This window comes from Ochotona princeps, chromosome 26, assembly GCF_030435755.1.
Source record: "Ochotona princeps isolate mOchPri1 chromosome 26, mOchPri1.hap1, whole genome shotgun sequence".
NCBI classification, from domain to species: domain Eukaryota; kingdom Metazoa; phylum Chordata; class Mammalia; order Lagomorpha; family Ochotonidae; genus Ochotona; species Ochotona princeps.
In genome coordinates, this window is record NC_080857.1 from 9,344,082 (window position 1) to 9,366,775 (window position 22,694).

General features: G+C 45.2%; 2 protein-coding genes across 3 annotated transcripts in view; one reads left to right on the forward strand and one right to left on the reverse strand.

Annotated features, from left to right (window-relative positions):
• TTC8 (tetratricopeptide repeat domain 8) overlaps positions 1 to 4,579 on the reverse strand; it is a 40,987-nt gene extending 36,408 nt beyond the window's left edge. Inside the window, exon 1 of one of the 2 annotated variants that reach the window (XM_058655334.1) lies at positions 4,277 to 4,579. In XM_058655334.1, the coding sequence (XP_058511317.1) occupies positions 4,277 to 4,390 (114 nt within the window). In that variant the 5' untranslated portion in view covers positions 4,391 to 4,579. The remainder of the gene's footprint in view (positions 1 to 4,276) is intronic. The other variant, XM_058655332.1, reaches the window with a different exon arrangement.
• A 10,928-nt stretch (positions 4,580 to 15,507) lies between these two features.
• EML5 (EMAP like 5) overlaps positions 15,508 to 22,694 on the forward strand; it is a 101,499-nt gene continuing 94,312 nt past the window's right edge. Inside the window, exon 1 of the mRNA XM_058655352.1 lies at positions 15,508 to 16,153. Within this exon, the coding sequence (XP_058511335.1) occupies positions 15,957 to 16,153 (197 nt within the window). The 5' untranslated portion in view covers positions 15,508 to 15,956. The remainder of the gene's footprint in view (positions 16,154 to 22,694) is intronic.

Genomic DNA, 22,694 nt, shown 5'->3' on the forward strand with positions numbered 1-22,694 from the left:
CAACGTGGGTTAAGACATGGTGCGCAGATGCCACTGCCAAGAACCACCCAAAGTCGTGTTAGCATCAACTTCAGTTCATAAGCTTGCTTCCTTTTCTCCCCAGGGTACAGCTTTCTCTTGGACTGCTGTACTCACTTCAGAGATCTGAATCCCCTGATCATTCTGAATGCAACTAATTGTCACCAACACTCATCCTGGCTAATGAGCTGACTCAGTACTGCTTGAAACTGCCAAGTTGTTATTCAGGATGTAGTAAGTAAGGGAGATTTTTTTTTTAATGTAAGAGAACATGGAAATGATGGATTTTGGAAGACTGGGGAGATCAAGTGATCTAGCAGCCAAATGGGAACATGCTCTGTAGAATTCAGCCAAAAGGCAAATTCAGAAAACAAACTGCCCCACAGGGAGGAGACCAATCAGCCATACAGAAAGATGTGTTTTGGTTTGGATCACCATCTCAAACAAATTTTGACATACAGCTTACTGGGCAACCCTGGTCCCCTATCTTTCATCAAAACCAGGGATTTCCAGCTTTCTCTCCACCTTCAACTCACCTACAATAACAAGAACCCTCACTCCTCTGTGACCTCTTGGTATAGGCAGAGGCCGCAGGCAGGCAAGGAGAATGTGAGTGAGAAATACTAGTTCCCATTCTGATACAAAATCAAAGCTCTCCTCCCCAGGCCCATTGATTTTAATCATCAAAAACATATCCCAGTAATAAAAGCCACTGTCTTATAAAAAACTCCACTACCTGAAAATAAATCCAAGTTATATGAACTACTTAATTATAATGGAGCAAAAAAAAAAAAAAAGTGAGGACTTATTTTAAAGCGATGAATCTGGCATATGGAACACAAAGAATAGTAATCAGATTACACAACTAATCAGGATGATCACCATTGAGTTGCCAGGGCAAGCACTCCCTCTAGGTCATCCTGCTGTCTGGAGGACTGCTTTGCACCTGCTCCTGGGAGAGCCTGCAACTTCTCACTGTTTCAAACACGGGAACATTTGGGGGAAAAAATACAATGTTCACTATCAACCGACTATTAATATATTATACTAAAAAATGGGGAAATGTAATAAATTCACCAGTTAATACTCTTTATTTTAACATCTGAACATTAATATTCTTCATGTTTACAGCCCCTGCTCTCTGCCCCGTTAACCATTTTGCGTCTGGGAAGAATAGCTCTGAATCCATGTTTTTCAGGAACCTTTCCTTCTTACCAAACACTATATCAATATATTCAACCTACCCTCTAGTCCTTCTGTAGCCACATAAAACGCACTTTTGAAATATCTTTTTATTATTATTATTTTTTATTACAAAGTCAGATACACAGAGAGGAGGAGAGACAGAGAGGAAGAGCTTCCGTCCAATGATTCACTCCTCAAGTGAACGCAGTGGCCGGTGCTGCGCCGATCCGAAGCTGGGAACCAGGAGCATCTTCCAGGTCTCCCACGCGGGTGCAGGGTCCCAAAGCATTGGGTCGTCCTCGACTGCTTTCCCAGGCCACAAGCAGGGAGCTGGGTGGGAAGTGGAGCTGCTAGGATTAGAACCGGCGCCCATATGGGATCCCGGGGCGTTCAAGGCGAGGACTTTAGCCACTAGGCCACGCCACAGGGCCCGCACTTCTGCAATCTCTAATACAGGGCCTGATGCAATGGTCTAGTGGCTGGTGTCCTCCCCTTGCATGTGCCGGCATTGCATGTGGGTGCAGGTTCATGTCCCAGCCACTCCACTTTCCATCCAGCTCCCTACTGTGGTCAGAGAAAGCAGTGGAGCACTGCCTGATGCCTTGGGACCCTGCACCTGCATGGTAAACTCAGAGGAGGCTCCTGGCTCCTGGCTTCAGATCCACTCAGCTCCGCCTTTTGCGGCTACTTGTGGAGTGAGCAGGAGAGGATGTTTGTCTCTCCTTCTCTCCGTGAATCTGACTTTCCAATTGAAATGAATACATCTTTTTTTTTTTTACAAAATATATCTAATACACTATATCTAAGAAAATCTGCTTGTCCCTAGTGTATTATTGCTTTCTGACTATTCTGACTTTTGAAAGAGATGAAAATAAACAAAACAGAGAGCCTAATAAAAATATATAAGGCAACAGTGAAAGACTTTCTATGCCACTACACCAGAACAACATCTCCCAAAGGGGAAACCAACACAGCTGAAATAGCCTTGTAGGTGGGTTTCACCTCAATAGGCTGATGGACCAGGCCCAAAATGCTACGTTTATGCAATGCCTAGACCAGCTTATAAGATTAACAAAAATCAAATCAGCAGGTCTCTGCATTTAGGAGAAAAAACAAGCAAAAACAAAGGTGAGACAACAACAGTTAAACAGGAAAATGATCTTATGTTTAGGAAAATTTTTTTTAAAAAGCAAAAGTATTTGACACTCAGAAGCAATACTTTGATTTCCTTGGTCTTCGAGGGGTTCAGGAACTGCTTCCAAGTCACTTTTCCTACCACTCAATTCAATGTGGCAGCACCGGAATGGCCATTAGAAGCACAGTCTAAACCGCAGAAGCCTCAGTACATGTCCAGGAGGATCCGAGCGCATGAAGATGAACCAGCTCCCTGGGGAGCTGAAGACCCCCTGCTCCATCATCATCACGCTTCATAGACCGAGAAGCCTCCCCCAATACCCAACCAAAGTCCTTTGGGAAACATCAGTGCCCGTAACTACAAGAAACACTCGAAGCAGAATTTCTAAGCTGAGCATCTGCGTTCAAGCTATGGCACTGGTTCTGATTCCCGCTTCCTGGTAATGAGGACCCAGCAAGGCAGCAGGTGGTGGCTCCAGCAGGTGCTACCCATACAGGACAGCCAGCTTGAGTTCCTGGCTCCTGCTTGAGCATGGCACACCCTCAGGAGCCACAGGTGCCTAGAGGGTAAACCATGAGCGGTGAGCTCTCTCCACCTCTGATGAGAACTCCCACGTGCCAGAGAGCTGCATCAGATGCTAAGGACGACTCAACAACCCCGCCATCCTGATTCACGTCCTAAGGAAGGACAGTTCCCAAGCTTTCGATCAAAGGGCCCTCTGTTCAGTCTGACAGCTCCTAATTCTAATGACATCAAACATTAACAAATCTTGTTTTAAATTTTGTTTTGAAAAAAAGGCAGAATTTTATCAAGCTTGTGGAAAAGCACACTGACAATTATTTCCAATATAAAATAACAACCACAGAAGGAAAATGACCCGAGCTTCATGGGAAAACCGATACAGAACTTCAAGTTTTAGCAAACCATTACACCTAGAGCAAATGTCTAGTACTATGGCTAAGGGGTCAATGTTAGGTCATGAGTCCAAACATCTTTGCGCATTCTTTTTTTTCCTTTGATTTGTTACTAGCAGCGTGCTGAGAAACCCACCTGGGAAGATGGTCTTATTCACAAACATGAACCAACACGAACATGAGCCGGCTCGGCGCCCTCATTAACTGGGCTGTGCTGGGGGAGACGTGCCGTCCAACGGGTGATGACCCCTCTACCGGCTGGGCACCGAAGCGAACCAAGTCACAACGCTCCCGCCCAGGCCTCTGCTTGTGTAACTTGCCCCCAGTTTTTCCCTTTTTCCATACATCTACAGGACAACGCTATCAGAAGGAAAGCTGGGGGGCCACAAGCATAGGGGGATACTCTGCATTTGCTAGAAGCCCTGATAAACCACGACAGCTCTGCTTCTAGTCACCAATCTTCTTCCAAGACCCGCCTGTCGGACCTTACCTCTCACCAGCAGGACGACAGCAGTTCACTCTCACTATAGTTTTGGTTCTCTTTTCATTAGCTTCATTTTTTTTTTTCTTTGAAGAAGACTTTCTTTCCCTCCTCTCCCACAAAAACAACTTTCCTTGCTCAGGTCATTATTTAATCATAAATCTATCTCCTCCCACACTCTCTCATTCCCATAACTTGCGTATTAGCCTCAAGCTGCACTAGGCCACGAGGTACCAGAATCACATGTTTGATCCAAAAGAGGGAGTGGCGCTTCACAAATGGATGTTTTCACTTCTTTTCTTCTTTTAGAAATGAATTAAAACACACGTCAATGACTTATTAAGGTTTTTCACCGACGGAAATGCAGAGTTCTGAGGGGCACTTAGAGGCACCGATGCTGTCAGCGCGCGCACCCGCGCGGACACGGCGCCGAGGGCTCCTGCTGCAGGTGGCTAGCCTGGGGTCCACCTCCCCGTCCTTCCCACCCGGGGACCGGACATCCCCCAGAGTCCCCAGCCTCGGCTGATGAGGCCGTCAGGGTACCTGGTCATAGGGGGACTTCTCCAGCACCTGCGTGCACAGATCGGCGCAGAGCTGGAACCTCCTGCGCCTGAAATAGCTCCAGGCCAGGAACAGCGGCTCCATCTCGGGGCCCATGGCGGCCCGTGGACACCCGGGGCCAGGCCCCGGGACGGCGGAGAGGGTGGTGGGCAGCGAAGAAGGAGCCCGCGGCCATGGGCTCTGCCCAGCCCTGGCGACTGGGCCTTGCCGGAGAGGTGCCCGTGCCGCGCCTGAGAGCAGAAAAATAAGAAACCACCGCGAGCAGACTTCCGCTACGGCGATTGCCAAACGTGGACTGCAAAGGGAAAGGGGGAGGGTAACTGTACAGGTCACAGATTCTAGTAATTTCGAGAAGGCGTCTAGTGTAAACCAAGAGGCAACAATTTAGACGCCTTTATCTGGGGTCCTCCGTCTACCAGGAGGCTCTGTTGCCTAGCAACCGAACGCTCTGCCATCGCTGTTTGCTATTCCTCTCACCCTGCCCATTCTAGAAACAAGCATATTAACAGCTTCTTCACCAGTACTACCCCGCCCAACGTCCAGGACATGCTGGACTTTGGCGATTGTTTAATCTCGTCCATGCGTTACACAGATGAGAAGACTGAGCTAGGCTCACAGAAGAGGAATGGTTTTCCTAACGTCTGGTGGAACTGTTAGGGAGCTGGACTGGCTCTGGAATCTGGGTGGCAACAGGCTGCTAATACCGTTGGCTAATTCGACAATTTGACAATGCGAGCAGACTTTGGAGTTCCAATTTTTTGGTGCCTTTTTTTTTTTTTTTGCCAAAATAAATAACGTATGCAAAAAAAAATTTTTTTTAAGTTTTAGGAAACTGTCTCCAGGCACGTGCTGTTCGGTCCCTGTTTATTTGTGCGGTATGCTTTCTTCAGGTAGGAGGCAGACTTTCCTCTAGGGATTTACACAGTTGACAAATATTTTGGAAGGCAGTGGTTAGGAAGACAAGAGTGTGATGAGATTAATCCACATAGACTTCATTATGGAAGACTTGGGGATCTTTTATCCTTCCCTTCCTCTGGGAGGGACAGGAGAGAAAAAAAAAATAACCCAATACTACATGATGTCCTGAGTAGCTCTAAGTCTCCTTTATTTAAAAAAAAAGAAAGAAAGAAAAGATAAAAGAAAGAACAGAAGGATTAGCAACAGCTCTTGGCAGAGTGAAATCATTCACAATTTTCTCAGACCACTAGGATAGTATAGCACACAGCATATTTTAATCCATTTATTTATATTTTTCCTATATTTAAAATGAAACTCATTTCTAAACATAGAGTGGTTTTCTTCTAAAGTAGAAACCAGTCTGTCTCAATGTGTTTTATTTATATATCTATACAAGAATGTTGATTACAGTTAGTCTACTTGTGTGTCCCTGGAAGTGCTTCTAGAAATGGAATGTAATTGTGCAGCTCAGGTTATAGGAACATATGTGCCGGCCATCAACAGTTGAGCTCAATATTTCACACAATCTTTTCCTGTCCTGGCACGATGTAAACAGATTCCTGTGCAAGTGATTCTCAATGCTGGCTCCTTCCAACGTGGATATTTTAAACTTATTTTAGGATAGTCTCAAGTTTAAGGAAAAGCATTCTCATGTACTCCTCCCCCAAGTCTCCCTCGTGTCAACGTGGTATTGTATTACCATGGCACATTTGTCACAGCTGAGAAACAGGTACTGATACATGACTGTCAACTAAATTTCAGCCTTTGGGGTAGCCAGTAGTTTTCTTCTAAACTTTGGTTCCAAGATCTCGCTGAAGAAACCACCTTAAATTCCATCACCCTATTTCCTTCACCTGCTCTGATCTGACAGCTTTTTAGACTTCATGATGCTGATTTTGTCAGTTTTTAAGAGGACTAGTTCGGTGTCTCTCTAAAGAGTTCTTAAAAAACGCAGATGCCTTGGGGCTGGCCAGGTGGCGTAGCACACTAATCCTGTGCCTGTAGCAGTGAAATCCCAGATGGGTACTTGGTTGTATCCAGGCTGCTCCACTTTCGATCCAGTTCCCTGCTAATGGCCTGGGAAAGCAGCCAAGAATGGCCCCTGGCCTAGGATCCTTGCCACCCATGTGGGAGACCCTAATGGAATTCTACACTCCTGGCTTCAAGCTAGTCCAGCCCTGGCTACTGGATGCATTTCAAAAAGGAATCGGTGAAGACAAAATCTCAATCGTCTCTCTCTCAGTCCCTCCCTCTCTATGTGCAGCTCTGATTTTCAAATAAATCTTAAAAAAAAAAAAGGGCCGAGATTGTTTTCCTACTAGAGAAAATGGTGTCTTGCGAAACAACTGAATCCCTTGCAGAGGCTCAGTGCCACAAAGTAAGATCGCAGTGTGCCGATCTTCATCATTTGTTCTCCAGCAACTAGGCATCTCTGCAGCTTAAAATCAGATACCAGGAGCAGGCATTTAGCCTCTGCTTAAGTCACCCATTTCCCACGCGACATGCTTAGCTTCATTTCCTAGCTCTGGCTCCAGCTCCTGCCTTCAACGTCCCACCCAGACCGACTCTGGCAGGTGGAAGTCATGGCGCAAGTGATTGGTTCTTGCCATCCACATGGAAGACTTGGACTACGATCCTAGCTCCTGGCTCTGGCTTCAACCCAGTTCCATCCATTTCAGGTAATCAGTGAGAGAAGAAGCAAATAAGAATACTCCCCACCCACCTTCAAATTTATATATATATAATTTAAATAAATATACATATACATATAGAGAGAGAGAGACTTTAAATGCCAAGGTGACACTTTCTTCACTTGCTCTTAGCCCAAAGATCAAGAAGCAATAGATGATACTTTCTTAAATTAAAATCATTCAGGGCATTTACCTAACCCAAAAGAAAAACAAGAGGTGTAACGTGGGATAGCCTGTTGTACAACAAGTGTTAGTTCACCCCCTATGCTCGATGGTAAGCATGGAGAAAGAGATGAAGTGGACATGTACTAATCGAATAGAACCCACACATAAAGGAAAATCAGCATAAAAGAGGACAAGGCCAAGTTTGCCAGCTGAGTTTTCTCAAATCACGGGTTGGTATAGAATGGTGGTGTCGATAGGAGCTCTGGGTGATGAAGGTGCAAGTCCACATGCCCTGGGCCCTGGCTCTACCAGGGTACGCACTGGTGGTGGGCGTTTTGTGGGGAGGGATGTATTGGCCTCGTGCTTCAGACTCTCCACTCAATATGCAAAGTGCATTTGCTGTATTAAGAATGTAAATTGTACTTTTAAAAAGCCAAATAAGATGGATGAAATTCATAAAATGTTACGTATAGGTAATGAGCACATCTTTAAGCTATGGGACATGTGCAACACAGAACAGGCTCTTTTGTTTATTTTTTGAAGATTTTCCTATTTTTATTGGAAAGGCAGATTTAAAGAGAGAAGGAGAGAGAGAGAGATCTCCACCTGCTGGTTCACGCCCCAAATGGCCTCAACAGCCACAGCTGGACCAGACAGAAGCCAGGAGCCAGAAGCTTCATTCAATTTGGGTCACCCACATGGGTGGCAGGACCCCAGATACTTGGGCCTCTTGGTTTGTTTGTTTGTTTGTTTGTTTTCTCAGGCCATTAGTAGGAAGCAGGTTTGGAAGTGGAGCATCCAGGACAAAAACTGGTATGCATATAGAATACCAACACGGCAAGCATAGCAGCTATGCTGCTGCAACCCCCAAAATGGTTTTAAATCTTATGAAATGCCAAGGAAATATGACAAAGAAGGCAATGGAATAAATACATTCAGCAGACTGATGACAGCCCTGATTCAACTCCTTGTGCATGAGAAAGCAGCGAAAGATTGCCCAAATACTTAGGCCCCTGCACCACGTGGAAGACTCAGAGGAATCGCCTGGCTCCTGACGTGGCCTGACTCAGCCTAGACTGTGCAGCTGTTTAGGAATTGAATCTATGCATGGTAAGCTTCTCTCTCTCTCTCTCTCTCTCTCTCTCTCTCTCTCTCTGTGTGTGTGTGTGTGTGTGTAAAACAATACCTTTCAAATAAATATATACATCTTAAAAATAGAAAAAAAAATAAAGCCCATAGACCATCCACATCAATTTGTGAGGAAAAAATCAATTCTGTCCATGCCCTAAATGAAAAAGGACTAATGACCAATAGCAGAAATAGAATGAGACATTACAGACGTCTCAGTGGGTTCAGCCTAGAAAATTTAAGCGTGTAACAACCTTATTACTCTGTGAGTGCCAACACTGTTGTGCCCAGATCAGCTGCAGACAAGGCCAGAGCTTTCACTGGAAATGTTAAACAAGTGGGATCAATATCATCAAGCAGCTCTTCAAACAACTGAAATGGAGACAAAACATGACTTTAGCAGCGTGATCCCAAAGACAAGGCAAAAGCCAAAATCAATGGCTACCGAGAGATGGAAGTGGTTCCGTTCAAACAAAACTGGACCAGTAAGCACAAACAGCACGGCAACGGTTTCCTGGGGATGCTCAAGACTTTTGTTTCTTGGCTTTCTGGAGGACCAAAGAACAATAACGTGCTTAATATAAGTGTCTGGGGGAAGGTACCCAAAACTTTAGGAAGTGCCCAGGAGCTGTTTTACCGGATAATCCTTCTCCACTATAACTCTGCTCTTGCAGTTTGGTGAGAGTTTCCATGGAACAGATACATGAACAGAATATAATAGATACTGTAAGAATAATTTCAATATTGCTAGCCACATTATTTTTAGTGCTCAACTCTTTCCACACGATTTCCTTGACACTTTACATGTCTCCATGGCATAATCCTTTTGGGGGAAATTTATTATTTATCAACAAGCATTCATTGAATGCCTACCTATGTAGACATCTTCTAGGCTGTCAAGGCTGCAGTTATGTAACGAGTTAAGTGACGACTCCAAATATGAAATATGTTATGCTAGCATTATTATTATTATTTAATGTTGTTTAGAACATTCTAGCCAATGCAGTTAACAGAATTAAGAGATTTGACTATTGAGAAGGCAGAGCCAAAATTGTTACTTCCCAATTGCAGGTAATCGTCTTTCTAGAAAATTGCTATGTACAAAAATACATATATTAGCTCGTTTCTGTAGTGGTTATCACGTTTGCCTCACAAAAATACATATACATTGTTAGTCTCACAATTTGTTTTGTATTGTGATTCATTGTGTGCCGGTTCTAGCGTTTAGGAAATATACTCATTCTGCCTTGTCTAGTCAGTGCCATTGATAAAGGTTGATATTTGTGAGTAGATCAAAAGCTTTACTTTCTGTAGCTATTCACGTTCTTCTCATCTTCAACCTTAGGTGAATCTTATTCACAGAAAAACTACTGTAAAGTGCTCGCAATTCAATATTACTGGTATTTCAAGTACTTAAGCAATGATGTTTTGTTACCTGGTGAGACACGCTCTGCTATTTGCCTCAGTAAACTCCAGTAGAGAAGTGTAATCGAGATGTCAGTTGGGACTTTGTTATCTCTTTGAGAGCTTAACAGGGCTTGAACTCCAAGTTGCTCACCTGTCAGCACCCAGGCTTCCCTCACTGCCTCCCCAGCTGCAGAGTGGAGCCCTCCTGATGATAGTGGTTCTACCATATCAGCACAGATGAGAAATCCTGTGTTGCCCATTTTCATCTAAAGGAAAGAACGCACCTAGCAACTCCTGAGTTTGGAAAACATTATATAAAGATTTAGGGGGTTTTGGAAATGATTGGAAGGCAGAAAAGTGCACTTTCGTCATCTCTCTGCATTTCTCCCTCATCCTCCTGGAATAAATCTGTCCTCATTCCTCATGCAGAACACTTCTGCCCACATCATTCCTTCAGGATCACGTTTTCCGTGCCAAGCAGCCATTCAGGTATTTTCCCCAAAACATATATTTCTTCCCATGGAAGATTTCAGAAAGCGGAATTATTTTATTACATACATACTTTTAAAGAATGTAGAAAATGTGCAAAAAAATTTTAACTACCTATATTTCAAAGCTGCTAACATCTTTGCATCTTTTGTTCCAGCCTTCATTATATTATACAAGTGCATATGTTTTTTACAAGTGTATATATATTTGTATATATATATAAAGTGTGTATGTTTTGTTTCTTGCCTTTAAAACTTTTGTGTTCTATGACAGAACTTTCCAGAGTTGCCAAAAGTTAACCGAAAATATTTTCAATAGTTTGATAATATTTTGCTAGGCTGGATGCAACAGTTCTTGTTTAAAGGCTCCCCTCTGGCTGGATATTTTAGGATTCCATATTCTTATGGTCCTGAGCTCTGCTATGATAACTATTTGGAAACATGAAATTTGATCTGCAGTTTTGTTATCACATAGTGACAAGGGTCTTGGTGAGAAACTAGTGAGTTAAAGAGTCAGAACATTGCTGGGCTCATTGGTGCCAGTGCTGTGGCACAGCGCATTAAGCCACCACTTGGGACACTGATGGTCCCTATCAGTGCTGGTTCAAGTCCTGCTTCTGATCCAGCTCCCTAATGATATGCCTAGAACAGCAGAGGATGGCCCAAATGCTTCAGTCCAGCTGGAGCTGGTTAGAGTTCTGGCTCCTGGTTTCATCCAATCCAACCCCAGTTGTTGCCATTTGGAGAGTGAACCAATGGATGAAGATCTCTCTCCTTTCAAATAAGCACATACATCCTAATAAAAAGATAACTGTTGCTCCTAGAAAAGTTTATCAAGAGAAAGGAAATGGTATCATCATATTCATGACTTTCTACAGAATCCAGAAGAAAGATAATTAGAACTTGAACCGAACTGTGGTGATGGGAATTGGGAAGGTATGAACGTAGATACGGAGTCAAGGATCAGGCATTTGGTGGAGCAGACAAGACATGATAAAGATGCCTGTATCGCTATAGGACTCTGTGGGTTCAAGTCCCAGCTTTGCTTTCTACTCCAGGTCTCCACTAATGCATATTCTGGGAAGCAGTGGCGATGGCTAAAACAGCCAGGTCTCTTCCCTCCACGGGGGAGAACTGGATGGACTTCCCAGCTCCTGATTTGGGCCTGACGTAGTCTCAGTCACTTTAGCATTTGGGCAGTGAGCCAGGGGACAGCAGGTGGGTCTGCCTGTGTCTCTTTCTGTCAAATAAATAAAAGCTAAAATAGAGTCAGAAGGACCTGGTAACTCAATATGGAAAACACAAAACCGCGAGGGCCCAAAGACAACTGCTCATGTTTTCTTGCTGTAACTAAGGAAATATTGATGTTATGAACACAAACATGTGTAGAAGAAAAGTATTTGGTTTGGGACTTCTTTAACTGGATGTATATGTGGTTTTTCTAAACTTGGGTTGAATCTACTGGGCATGGTAGGGAACATCTGTTGATTTTTGTATGCCTTGCATCTGGTGTTAGCTTCAAGATTTTTATTTTTTCAGAGGAGGATCTCTGAGTGTCAATCTAGTTAGAAGAACCCCTGTGTTGATGCTACTGCATGCATCTACCAGACACCATTTTGATACTGAATTGCAGGTGTATCTGGTTTGGTGTGTGGGGAGACTAGGGAATGCTAAAGCATCCATGTTAGCCCTGGGTGGCCAATGCTGCCATCCAGCCCTTCTTATTGAAAAGATCCTCTCCTACTCTAACTCCTAACGTCTTAGTGCCTCTGGTATTACTCTACAGTTTCAAGACTGTCCCATACTTCAAGTCACCCAATCACAAACAATATGATTGAAGTCTAGTGGTTTCCCAGGGGAGCTCTGAGAAAAACTCTCTCCATAGGAATTACTAAAAGAACAGGATGGTACAACTGGACCTGTAGTTGCTATTTTGCTGGTCTGGCAATGGAGCCAACCCAAAGTAAAAATGAGTCAAATGTGATGTCCTGATTCTGACAGTATCGCTTAAGCCTTAAGAGCCAAGTCCACTGGTGCCATTCTAGGACTTTTCAATTTAATGAAATACTAAAATTCTCTCCCCCACCAAGTCATTTTGCCTAGTCTTCTGCCATGTGGAATTTTGTACATTTTGCCAGATAGAGCCAAAGAAGTTCTATTACAGAATTAAATATCAGAATTATTTTGTGACTATACAATGTTCTCTTTTATATTTATTGCTGACAAAAAAAATGTATAGAGTATCGACTGAAGTGCCAGGCATTGTGTTACACTGTGTGCATAAAATAGGCTAACAGTGTGTTAATGATGTATTTTAATGGGCAATTTGTTAAAATATCCACACTGTCCCTAACTTGACTGCATTAACAGCATGAATTCTGGTTTTTGTGCTTTGCCCTTTATTTCTTATACAGACTAAGGGTATCACCTAGCATAGTTCTGATATGTAACTAGCGGTAGCCAACAAAGAAATCACCTGCTTGATTTTTAAAACTATTCCAAGTATCTGGAATTTAAAACTCCATACCAGGAAATCAAATTTCAGGAAATGCATTACCAAAGGAGGTTCTATAGCTTATGTTTCAAATGCCTAAGAAATATCCACTTGTTAATCTGTAGAATTTGGGGGTCCTTTCCCCAATATCTGTATTTGTATTAACTTTCAAAAGACAAAGCTGATGGAATCTCATCTGGCAATAAAAACTTGAGATTTCTGATGTGACACTAATAATAATGGATTATATGTCATTGTGATAGGAAAGGACAGGACAGCTTGGTTCTTCTTCCTCTCGTATTTATGAATGACTCCTTTTCTAGTCCCCTTTGTGTCACAGCATCCCTTCTGGCCTTGACCCCTCCCTCGGTTGAAAAAAGTTTTATTAAGCATGTTTTTGCTTCACACTCCAACCTTGGGTCATTAAACATTGCAATGGAAAAATATGATAATGGAAAATTAAAGTTCACTATTGTCATGTGAGTACTTACATGTGTGTCGAGGGATCCATAAGACGTTGTGTGAAAAATCAGGAACACACAAAAGTACTTCTTATTCTTCTATATCTTACATAAAAGGACTCTTCTATATCTTCATAAAACTACACATAACCAGTAATTAACACATCACAAGTGTATAGCCATAAAATGTCACATCTTTTCACACATTAACAAACATTCTTATTTTTAAAAACAAACCTTGCAGCTGCTAAAGGGACATTGTAGGTATCTTTGTGTAGAGACTCCTTTATGGGCCTTTTTAAGCCACTTCTCAGCCAGATTCTTTTTGTCCGTACAGCAGGTGCCAGAAATTTAATCAGATCCTTTTAGCTTTCAGATTCTGTTGAGAATTTAAACTCCTTCAGTGTTTACTTTTCATGGCATGTATGTAAATGCTTTCCTCTGAGATGGTCCTTCTTCCTTGCATTTAGACTACATGTAGATTAAAAGTCACAATCCAAAATGGAGGGACTGGCTCCAGGGCACAGCAAGCTAATCTTCTATCTGTGGCATTGACATCCTATATAGGTGCCCTTATGTGTCCCGGCTGCTCCACTTCCAATCCAGGTTACTGGGAAAGCAGTGGAGGCTGACTCAAGCCCTCAAGGGGGTAGGCAAGGTCCTGCACCTCCGTGGGAGACCCATAAGAAATTCCCGGCTCCTAGCTCCAGATTAGTCTAACTCTGGCCATTGCAGTCATTTGGGGGAGTTAACCAGTGAATGGAAGATCTCTCTCATCTCTTTGTCTCTCTCGTCTCTTCTCTCTGTAAATCTGCCTTTCCAATAATAATAATAATAAGCTTAAAAAATCAAAACGGAAAAGATAGGGTCTTGTCTCAAATTGGTGATTTGCATGTTGGGAGTGGAGACTACACAGCATTTACCTTCTCTGTATCATATAGGAGTCACACCGTTGAGACAGTCACTTCCTGAAAGAATGGTGATTTCAGCTTTTGCCATGTTTTGGTATTGCCAAAAAAACAGAAGGGTAATTTAAAAAAAGAAAAAAGATTTATCTATTATTTTTATTGGAAAGTCAGATATACAGAGAAGAGGAAAGACAAAGAAGATCTTCTGTCCACTGATCCACTCCCCCAAGTGGCCGCAATGGCCGAAGCTGAGCCAATCTGAAGCCAGGAGCCCAGAGCCTCCCCGGGGCTTCCCATGCCGATGCAGGGTCCCAAGGTCCTGTGCTATCCTCGACTGCTTTCCCAGGTCACAAGCATAGAGCTGGATGGGAAGCGGCGCGGGCGGGGACACGAACCCATGCCCACATGGGATCCCGGCGCGTGCAAGGCAAGGACTTCAGCCACTAGGCCATCACACCAGGCCAGAAGGGTAATTGTTAAACAATGGTTCACATTGCTGTATCGTGGACAGATACTTCTTGTAAACCTTGTGATTGTCACCATGCACATACAGCTTTTTCATTGTGGGTTTCCAGTGTTTTAAAAGGATTTATTTATTTAAAAGACAGAGTTAAAGGGCCAGGAAGAGAAAGAGAGATTGCTCTTCCACCTGCTATTTCATTCCCCATATGGCCACACTAGCTACGGCTGGGAGGTGGTGGGAGGGAGCCAAGAGCTAGGAGTTTCACCTAAGCCTCCCACGCAGATGCAGGAGCCCATTTCCAGGAAGCTGGGCTGCAAGTTGTGTAGCCAGGACTAGAACCTGTTCAGAGCAGTTTAACACACTATGCCACAATGCTGTACCCTTCAGATCACATAGACAGGCTTGGCGGCCGAGTAGAAAGGGCAATGACACCGCCGAAAGTGCAAGTGCATTCCACCTGAGCCACCTGACTTCAGGGTCACCACGCAAGTAGTCTCTTTTAATGAAGAGTTATCGATGATGCCCAATACAGTAAGTAAAGCAAAAACAGACAACACTAGCTACCGTTGCTACTGGGAAATGGAGCCAACCATTGCCACTTTATGATCGAAACTGCTTTCAGCTGTGAGGTCATCAACACAAATAAGAAAACATGCACTTAGGAATTCAGGTGTTATTCCCATCCGGTGTCTGGGCCAGACGGCCCCATTACGCAGCAGGAAACACATAAGGTATTGGGGTAGGGGGAGGAAAATGGGGTTTGTGAGCATCCTGGGCTTCCCTTCTCTGGGAATCCATGCAACCCAGGCCGGGCGTGCGGCCAGCGCTGGACCAGCCGGAGCTTCCCCAGCAAGCACGCCGGCGTAGGGGGTCGCCGAGGGGGTCAGCCTGGGCCCTGCGTGGCCTGGCGAGGGCTCAGCGGCCCGCGCACCCGGGGAAGACACCGGGCTGCCGGGGGGTTGGAGGGGAGGACTGGAGGAGCCCGAGCTCCGGCTGGGGCGGAGCGGACGCGGCGGGCACGAGGCCGCGCGCCGGCCACTCGGCTGGGGTCGCGAGCGCGCTGCGCGGGCCCTGTGCGCCGTGGCGACGAGGCCGCGGCAGGGCGCGAGCGCCGCAGGTGACCCGGGCCGGGAGCTGGGCGCGCGGGCGGCGGCGGCGGCAGAGGCGCTGCAGGCTGGAGGAGGCGGGCCGCCGCTCGGCTCCGCTCACGGCCTGGGGCGAGCCGAGGCGGGCCGAAGGGCTTGGGACACCCACTGGACGGCTGCCGGCGTCCCCGGGCCCTCAGCATGCTCCTCGAGGCGAGGGTTTCCCTCCCGCCCGTGGGCTGAGGCGGCGTTCTTCGCCGCTGCACCAACGAGATGCACCTGTCGGGTGCGGCTTAAAAGACGCAGCAGGCGGGAAGTGCGGGCCGCCATCCGGAGGGCTTTCGTCGTCCGGCAGCCGCCGCTGCCTCCCACCGCCGCGGGCCCGAGCCCGAAGCGTCCGGGTGGGCGCCCCGACATGGCGGCCCGGAGCGCCCCGAGCTGCCACCTGCGGCTCGAGTGGGTGTACGGCTACCGGGGCCACCAGTGCCGCAACAACCTCTACTACACGGCGGCCAAGGAGATCGTGTACTTCGTGGCGGGGGTCGGCGTGGTGTACAGCCCGCGGGAGCACCGGCAGAAGTTCTACCGGGGCCACAGCGACGACATCATCAGGTACCCAAAGGAAGGGGTGAGGGGGTGGAGGCCGCGGTCACCCCTGCAGCCGCTGGCGGAGTAGGCGCGGGCCGACCCTGGGGGGCGCGTCTGGACTCCCCACCCCCACCCCCCTTGCGGGGAGCAGGGCCCTGGAGAGGAAGCCGCAGCTGTCCGGTCCCCAGTCCCGCAGGCTAGCACCCCGCACATCTTCCTGTAAGGGACACTGTCTCGGGTCAGTGCAGTGAGACCGAGATCCGTTCCGTTGCATGGCTTTGCATCCTCCTTCCCCCATCAAAAAATCACGGAAACTGCGAAAATGTTATTTTGGTGGCACTTTATTCGTTTACATCTCCGGAGACATTAAGTTGTTAAACGCATTGAAGCACCGGTGAGGGGAAAGTCTTTACCTAAGAGAATTGACCCGAGGCCAGCGCAGCAGCAAGCCTGGAGGCTACGGGTGGGGAGCGGGTACGTCCTCTTGCCTCTTGGCCATTATCGAGTTCAGGTTTCACTGCCTGTTACTTTCTCTTAGCAAATAGCTGAGAGACACCGGCCACCACCAGGCAAGTCATTGGATGTTAAAATTCGCACACCTGTAGGCTGTTTGGGATCCGTTTGGGCTGAAAAAAGCTGCTAAACATGACTCCACGGTTTTTCCAGTTCTCTAGTTGCGTCTTCACTAGAATACTCCTCTGTTTATTTGCAGGTTTTTTTTTTAACTTAAATCACAGTAGTGGTTTTGGGTTTTGTGTGTGTGTTGATATTTGTTTTTTCTCGGACAGTATCTTGAAGTTGGTCTCAGTGCTGGTCTGCATGTCTTTGCTGAGCGGTATATTTGAAATGCCATATTCAGTCACTGTGTCAGAACTTATTTTTGCTGAAGCTAAGAGCCCCAGAAATTGTGCTAGGCCTCTAATAATTGCCTCAAGCACAGCGTTTTTGCTCTTTCCAGAGGAACGTGTGTGTTGTGGGTTTTGAAACAAAAACTTGTATTTGATGTTCCTCATTCTGTTTTATTCCTTTACTTGTGGTCTACATTGGGGTGTTTCACCTGCAGTGTCTTGCCTGGGCGTAGGCAGGAAGCTCTGATCCCAATCACACGGCTAGGAATTCTGCCTTGTGTGTCTGTGTATCTACAGGGAGTTGAAAGGCTGAGGACAGATAACGGTAAGGCAGGAAGCGGTCAAGCGGAAATGGAAATCCTAGAATAGGACATGAAGGTGATTTTTTGCAAGGATTTGCTTTCCTTAGACACCCAATGGAGTGCTTTGAGATTGCATTGAATGCATTCCTTTGGCAAGGCAAGGGATAAATCCTCTCATTTTTTTTTCTCGCAAATCAGGCTTCTTTGTGTTTACCAGTGCATATGCACCGGTAGAGTCCAAACGGCTGACTGAAGCGCAAGCACACAGAGAATTGGTTCGTCTTTTTTTTTTTAAGATTTTATTATTATTGGAAAGCCGGATATACAGAGAGGAGGAGAGACAGAGAGGAAGATCTTCCATCCGATGACTCACTCCCCAAGTGAGCCGCAACCGGCCGGTGCACGCCGATCCGAAGCCGGGAACCAGGAATCTCTTCCAGGTCTCCCACACGGGTGCAGGGTCCCAAAGCTTTGGGCTTTGGGCCGTCCTCAACTGCTTTCCCAGGCCACAAGCAGGGAGCTGGATGGGAAGTGGAGCTGCCGGGATTAGAACCGGCGCCCATATGGGATTCCGGGGCGTTCAAGGCGAGGACTTTAGCCACTAGGCCACGCCGCGACTTTTAATAATGGCCCATCTCAAGGCGTGGGTTTCTTGTCTTTATCCCTAATCCCCTCAGGGGTCTCTTCTTTGCCATGGGTCGGGTCTCGGGAAGTAGCAGGCAAGCTCGCCTCACCTGCTCACAGCAGCTGCGCCTGAGCCCTCCTGCCGACGCTCGGCCTGTTGGGTTGCGTGCAAGTGTGTAGGATTTTGAAGACTTGCGTGATCGTCACCCTTTCATTGCTTGGGAAAAGACTGCATGCGTGCTGCTGGAGGCTGTGGCAGATGAGTCACGGCCAGTCTGGCAGCTGCTCACTGTTTCCCCTAATGTTACTGTTGTCCGGGGTTGCCGCCGGTGGTGCCGTGTGATATGTTTTCTCCTGTGTTGCTTGTAGTTTTGTCGTCTTTTTGCCAAAGGCGACTGGCTTTCAAGAAGTTTGTGGAGATGTGCATTATCTTTTGAAATATTTGAGACAGAACTCCGTGTGCTGGTTCATTCCCCAAGTGCCCATGCGGGCAGGGAGAGCTGGGAACTCAATCTGGGTGTGTCCCATGGGTAGCAGGAACCCGGCTGGAGCCCTCAGCACTGCCTCGCTGGACACACCTAGCAGAACACCTGCTGCCTGGACCCATTCCCGAGCTCTCTAGAATGGGGTGCGTGAGCCCTAACCACTAGGCCGAGTGCCTGCCCGTGCATTGTCTGAATTTTTTTTTAATCTTCCGAGGTGACTTGTAGGTTTTTATGTCATACTTTTGCTAACATTTATTCTGCTAACTGCAAAAATAAGTTCAATATGAGAAATACTCGTATTTCTAATCTAGGACTCTTGGAGCCATCTTTTTTTTTCTTATCCCTCATCTCAAATTGATACATTTGTTTCCTTGTCTCTGTGTAACTCTTTCAAACCAAAGATTTTTTTTAAATCCATTCATAATTTCTTCACAGTATGCATTTTTCAGAAGTATTTGGAAGACTCCTGTCTGCATAGACTTCCTGCTTTTGTTTTGCACAACAGTAGCCATATCTTTCAGCTCTATTTTTAGGAACTTGTAGTACTTTCATATGCTTGTAGGTTGGGATAATATTTAACTGCTTCTATAAGTGGCTTTTTTTAAGACAACACATTTATTTTTAAATGCTTCAGCTGGTACTGCCATTCTGATTCCTGTTCCTAGAATTCTCTATATAAACAGTTTAGGAGATGAACATAAACTCTCCTACTTGAACTTGGGACCAGAATTTTTTTTTAAGATTTATTTTTATTTGAAAGTCAGATATACGGAGAGGAGAGACAGGAAGACTTTCGGTCTGCTGATTCACTCCCCAAGGGCTGCTACAGCCAGAGCTGAGCTGATCTGAAGCCAAGAGCAAGAAGTCTCTTCCAGATCTCCTACACGGGTGCAGTGTCCAAAGGCTTTGGACCATCTTTGACTACTTTCCCAGGCCACAAGCAGGGAGCTGGATGGGAAGCAGGACTGCCGGTATTAGAACCAGTGCCCATATGGGATTCCTGTGCTTGCAAGGCAAGAACTCTAGCTGCTAGGCTACTGTGCCAGGCCTGGGACCAGAATTTTTAAAGTTTTATCTAATAACTTTAAAAGGTGTTCAAAAAACATTAAACTACATGTAGATTGAATCCAAGGTCTTTAAATACCTAGAACTAGGAAGATAGCTTTCTGAGATTTTGTAATTATTTTGTGTTGCTATCAAAATATTAATGCTTATTTGCTTTTCAGATACTATGCATTTTAAGATATAAAGATATTTAGGGAAATATAGGTGTTATGTAGAATTATGGTGAAAATGTCTTAAATATGTTGGCTAAATCTATAGAAAAAGCCAAATTTTTAGATGTACACAATATCTAGTCTTTGTAATTTTTTCATGTCTTTTGTGTAGACAAGCAGATAAATAAAAAGTGTGATGTTTTAGGTGTATATTAAGGTAAAAATACGGACTAATAAGTGTGTAGTAGCTATTAAATTTAATTATTTCAAAGTTTTTTTCCCTCATCAAAGAAATATTTGTGAGTATATGCTTTCTACAAGGGTCCCTGCCTGAAAATACTGAGTTTAGGGACTGGTGCTGTGGTGTGGTAAACTCAACTTCTGCCTGCAGGATCAGTGCACCATACGGACACCAGTTGGTGTTCTGACTGCTGCAATTCAGTCCAACGCCCTGCTTGTGACCTGGGAAAGCAGTTGCAGATAGCCCCAGTCCTGGTCCCCTGCACCCACATGGGGACCCTGAAGAAGCTCCTGTCTTCCGATCTGCTCAGCTCTGGCCATTGCAGCCATTTGAGGAGTTAAGCAGCAGGTGAAAGTTCTCTTTCTTCATTGTAATTCTTTTCAAATTTAAAAATAATTTTTAATATTGGATTTAATTGATATTTTGTGTCTTTAGACTGCCTCGTGTACGAAGGATAGTGTTAGTGTACCTGTTAAATGTACATGGATTCATGACACTTCACAATGATGTTCTTAAGGAGTATAATGCCAAGAAGAATAGAAGAAAGGAATGAAGCAGGAGCATTCTGGGAAGAAGCAGCATTGTATCAATGGTCTTGAGTCGTAAGAAAATGAGGATCTACGGTATTTCTGCTCACTGCAGTTCCTTTTCTCCCATTACTCAGGCTCTATTTTGTCCCATAGCAGTTCTGGTAAAGGTTGCCAGTGACCACTACATGACAAACCCCTTGGTTGGTTATCACTTCTAATCTTTTTTTTTGTCTTGTTGGTCACTCTTTCTTGAGGCTTTTTTTTTTTTTTAAGAATTTTAAATTTGAAAGATTTTTTTTTTGAGAGGAAGAGAGACAGAAGTCTTCTATTCACTGGTTCACTCCCGAGAAGGCCACGGCAGCCAGGGTTGAGCCAGCTGCAAGCCAGGAACAACTTCTAGGTCTCTTAAATGGGTGTACGGACCCAAGGACTTGAGCCATCTTCCATTACTTTCCCAGGTCATAAGCAGAGAACTGGATTGGAAGTGAAACAGCCAGGACACTATCCAGCACCCGTATGGGATGCCAGCTCCGTAGGTGGAGGTTTAGCCTACCATGCCATGGGTTGGCCCACCAGGGACCATTCTTAACACTATAGGTTCATGACAGTGAATCAAGAGAATGAAATGCCTCGTTTTTGTGGAGCTGATATCTCCTGGTGGGGTGAGGGGGAGAGTATGAAATAAACAAGGTAGATTGTGTTTGTGGGGGTTAGTTTAAGGGAAAAAAAGGGTGGAGGAAAGTGAATTGGGGATTATTGGCAAGAGTTCAGACAGGTGTTTAGGTAGAGTAGCCACAGAGGCATCTCTGGTGATGCCTTGAGTAGAGACTTAGAAGTAAGGAAATAAGGAAGGTACTGTGTGGCTGTTGAAGAGAAGATGGGTTACGTTGGAGGACTATCAAGTGCCAAAATCTTCAAGTGGAATACCTAGTGTTTGAGGAACAATAAAGCTAGCATGATTGGAATGGAGTGAGCTCAGAGGACAGTGGTAAAAAGTGAGGTCTGTGTAGGACGCTGTGGACCATGAGAGGATTTGGGTCTACCTGGCTGAAATTGAGAGAAATCCGATTGTGTTTGCGACACAGTTTGACTTTCAGTTTAGCAGAGTCCCTCTGGATCTTGAGAGTAGACAGAAGGGGGAAACTACTTACAAGACTGCTGCATGAATCCAGTCAAGAGAAAACAGATTAATCCAGGATGGTAACAGGAAATGTGGTTAGAAAGGGTCAAATTCTGGATAAATCTGACGGTTAGAGGTGGCATGGCTTACTAATGGATGAGATGTAAATTGTGAGAGAACAGAAAGGTCAAAGATGATTTACTCAGTATTTGGTCGAAACAACTGGAAAATAGGATTGCCAATAACCGCATTGGAAAGTGACTTGAAAGAGCAAGTTTTCTGTTTATTTAGGAGGTGGGGAGTTAGCAGCAGCTGTGTTGTAGAAGAATCCATTTGCAATACCTAACAGCCGCGTGGAGTGTGAATTAGGCAGTTGAACATGCATGCCTAGGATTTACAGATGCAATCTGGGCTGGTATGAATTTGGGTGCTCAGCATACAGATAATATTTAAAGCCATGAACCTGGATGAGATCACCGAGGGAGTGAATACAGAGAAAGGATCTAAATAAAAGATGCCAATAGCACTCTGACATTTAAATGCAGAGGAGGCTGCTGTGATCTGAGTAGGGATTGTGGTTTCCAAATCATGCTCCAGTTTAACCCCCAAAGTCCTCAGTTAACGGGACCGAGACAGTGGAAACAGCCCAATTATGGTGTTCAGGAGGCGGGTCTAGGTTTATTAGCCTATACCCATGGAAGGTAGTTCTCCGGGGAGAGTTGGTTATAAAAAGGCCTGCCAGCCTTTCCCCTGCTTGCTAGCTTGGTATGGGATCCTCCATGTGGCCTGTGCTCCACCATTGCCACATTCACCTGACACCAAACCAAGGGGCTTGTCCAATCCTGAACTTGAACTTGCGCAACAGTGAGCTAAGTAACTTTTCTTTTTAAGATGTGTTTTCTCAGGGTTTTTGTTATAGTGGCAAGAAGCTGACTAATGCAAGAAGGAAGAGGATAAAGTATGATCAAAGAAGCAGGAGGGAATCTCAGAGAATGTGGGGCCAAGAGTGCAAAGGGAAAAAGGAATGTTCTGTATTGTCTTAGTGGAGGTATTGGCTTTATAACCCCCGGACTTTTGCTCTGTATGTCCAGGTGAATAGCGAAAAGGGGGTAGCAAGAAGTCATCCAAATGAATAATGTTACTAGTAGTAGTACATGAAATTTACCATCTCCTGGAACTTTACTAGAGATACAAATTC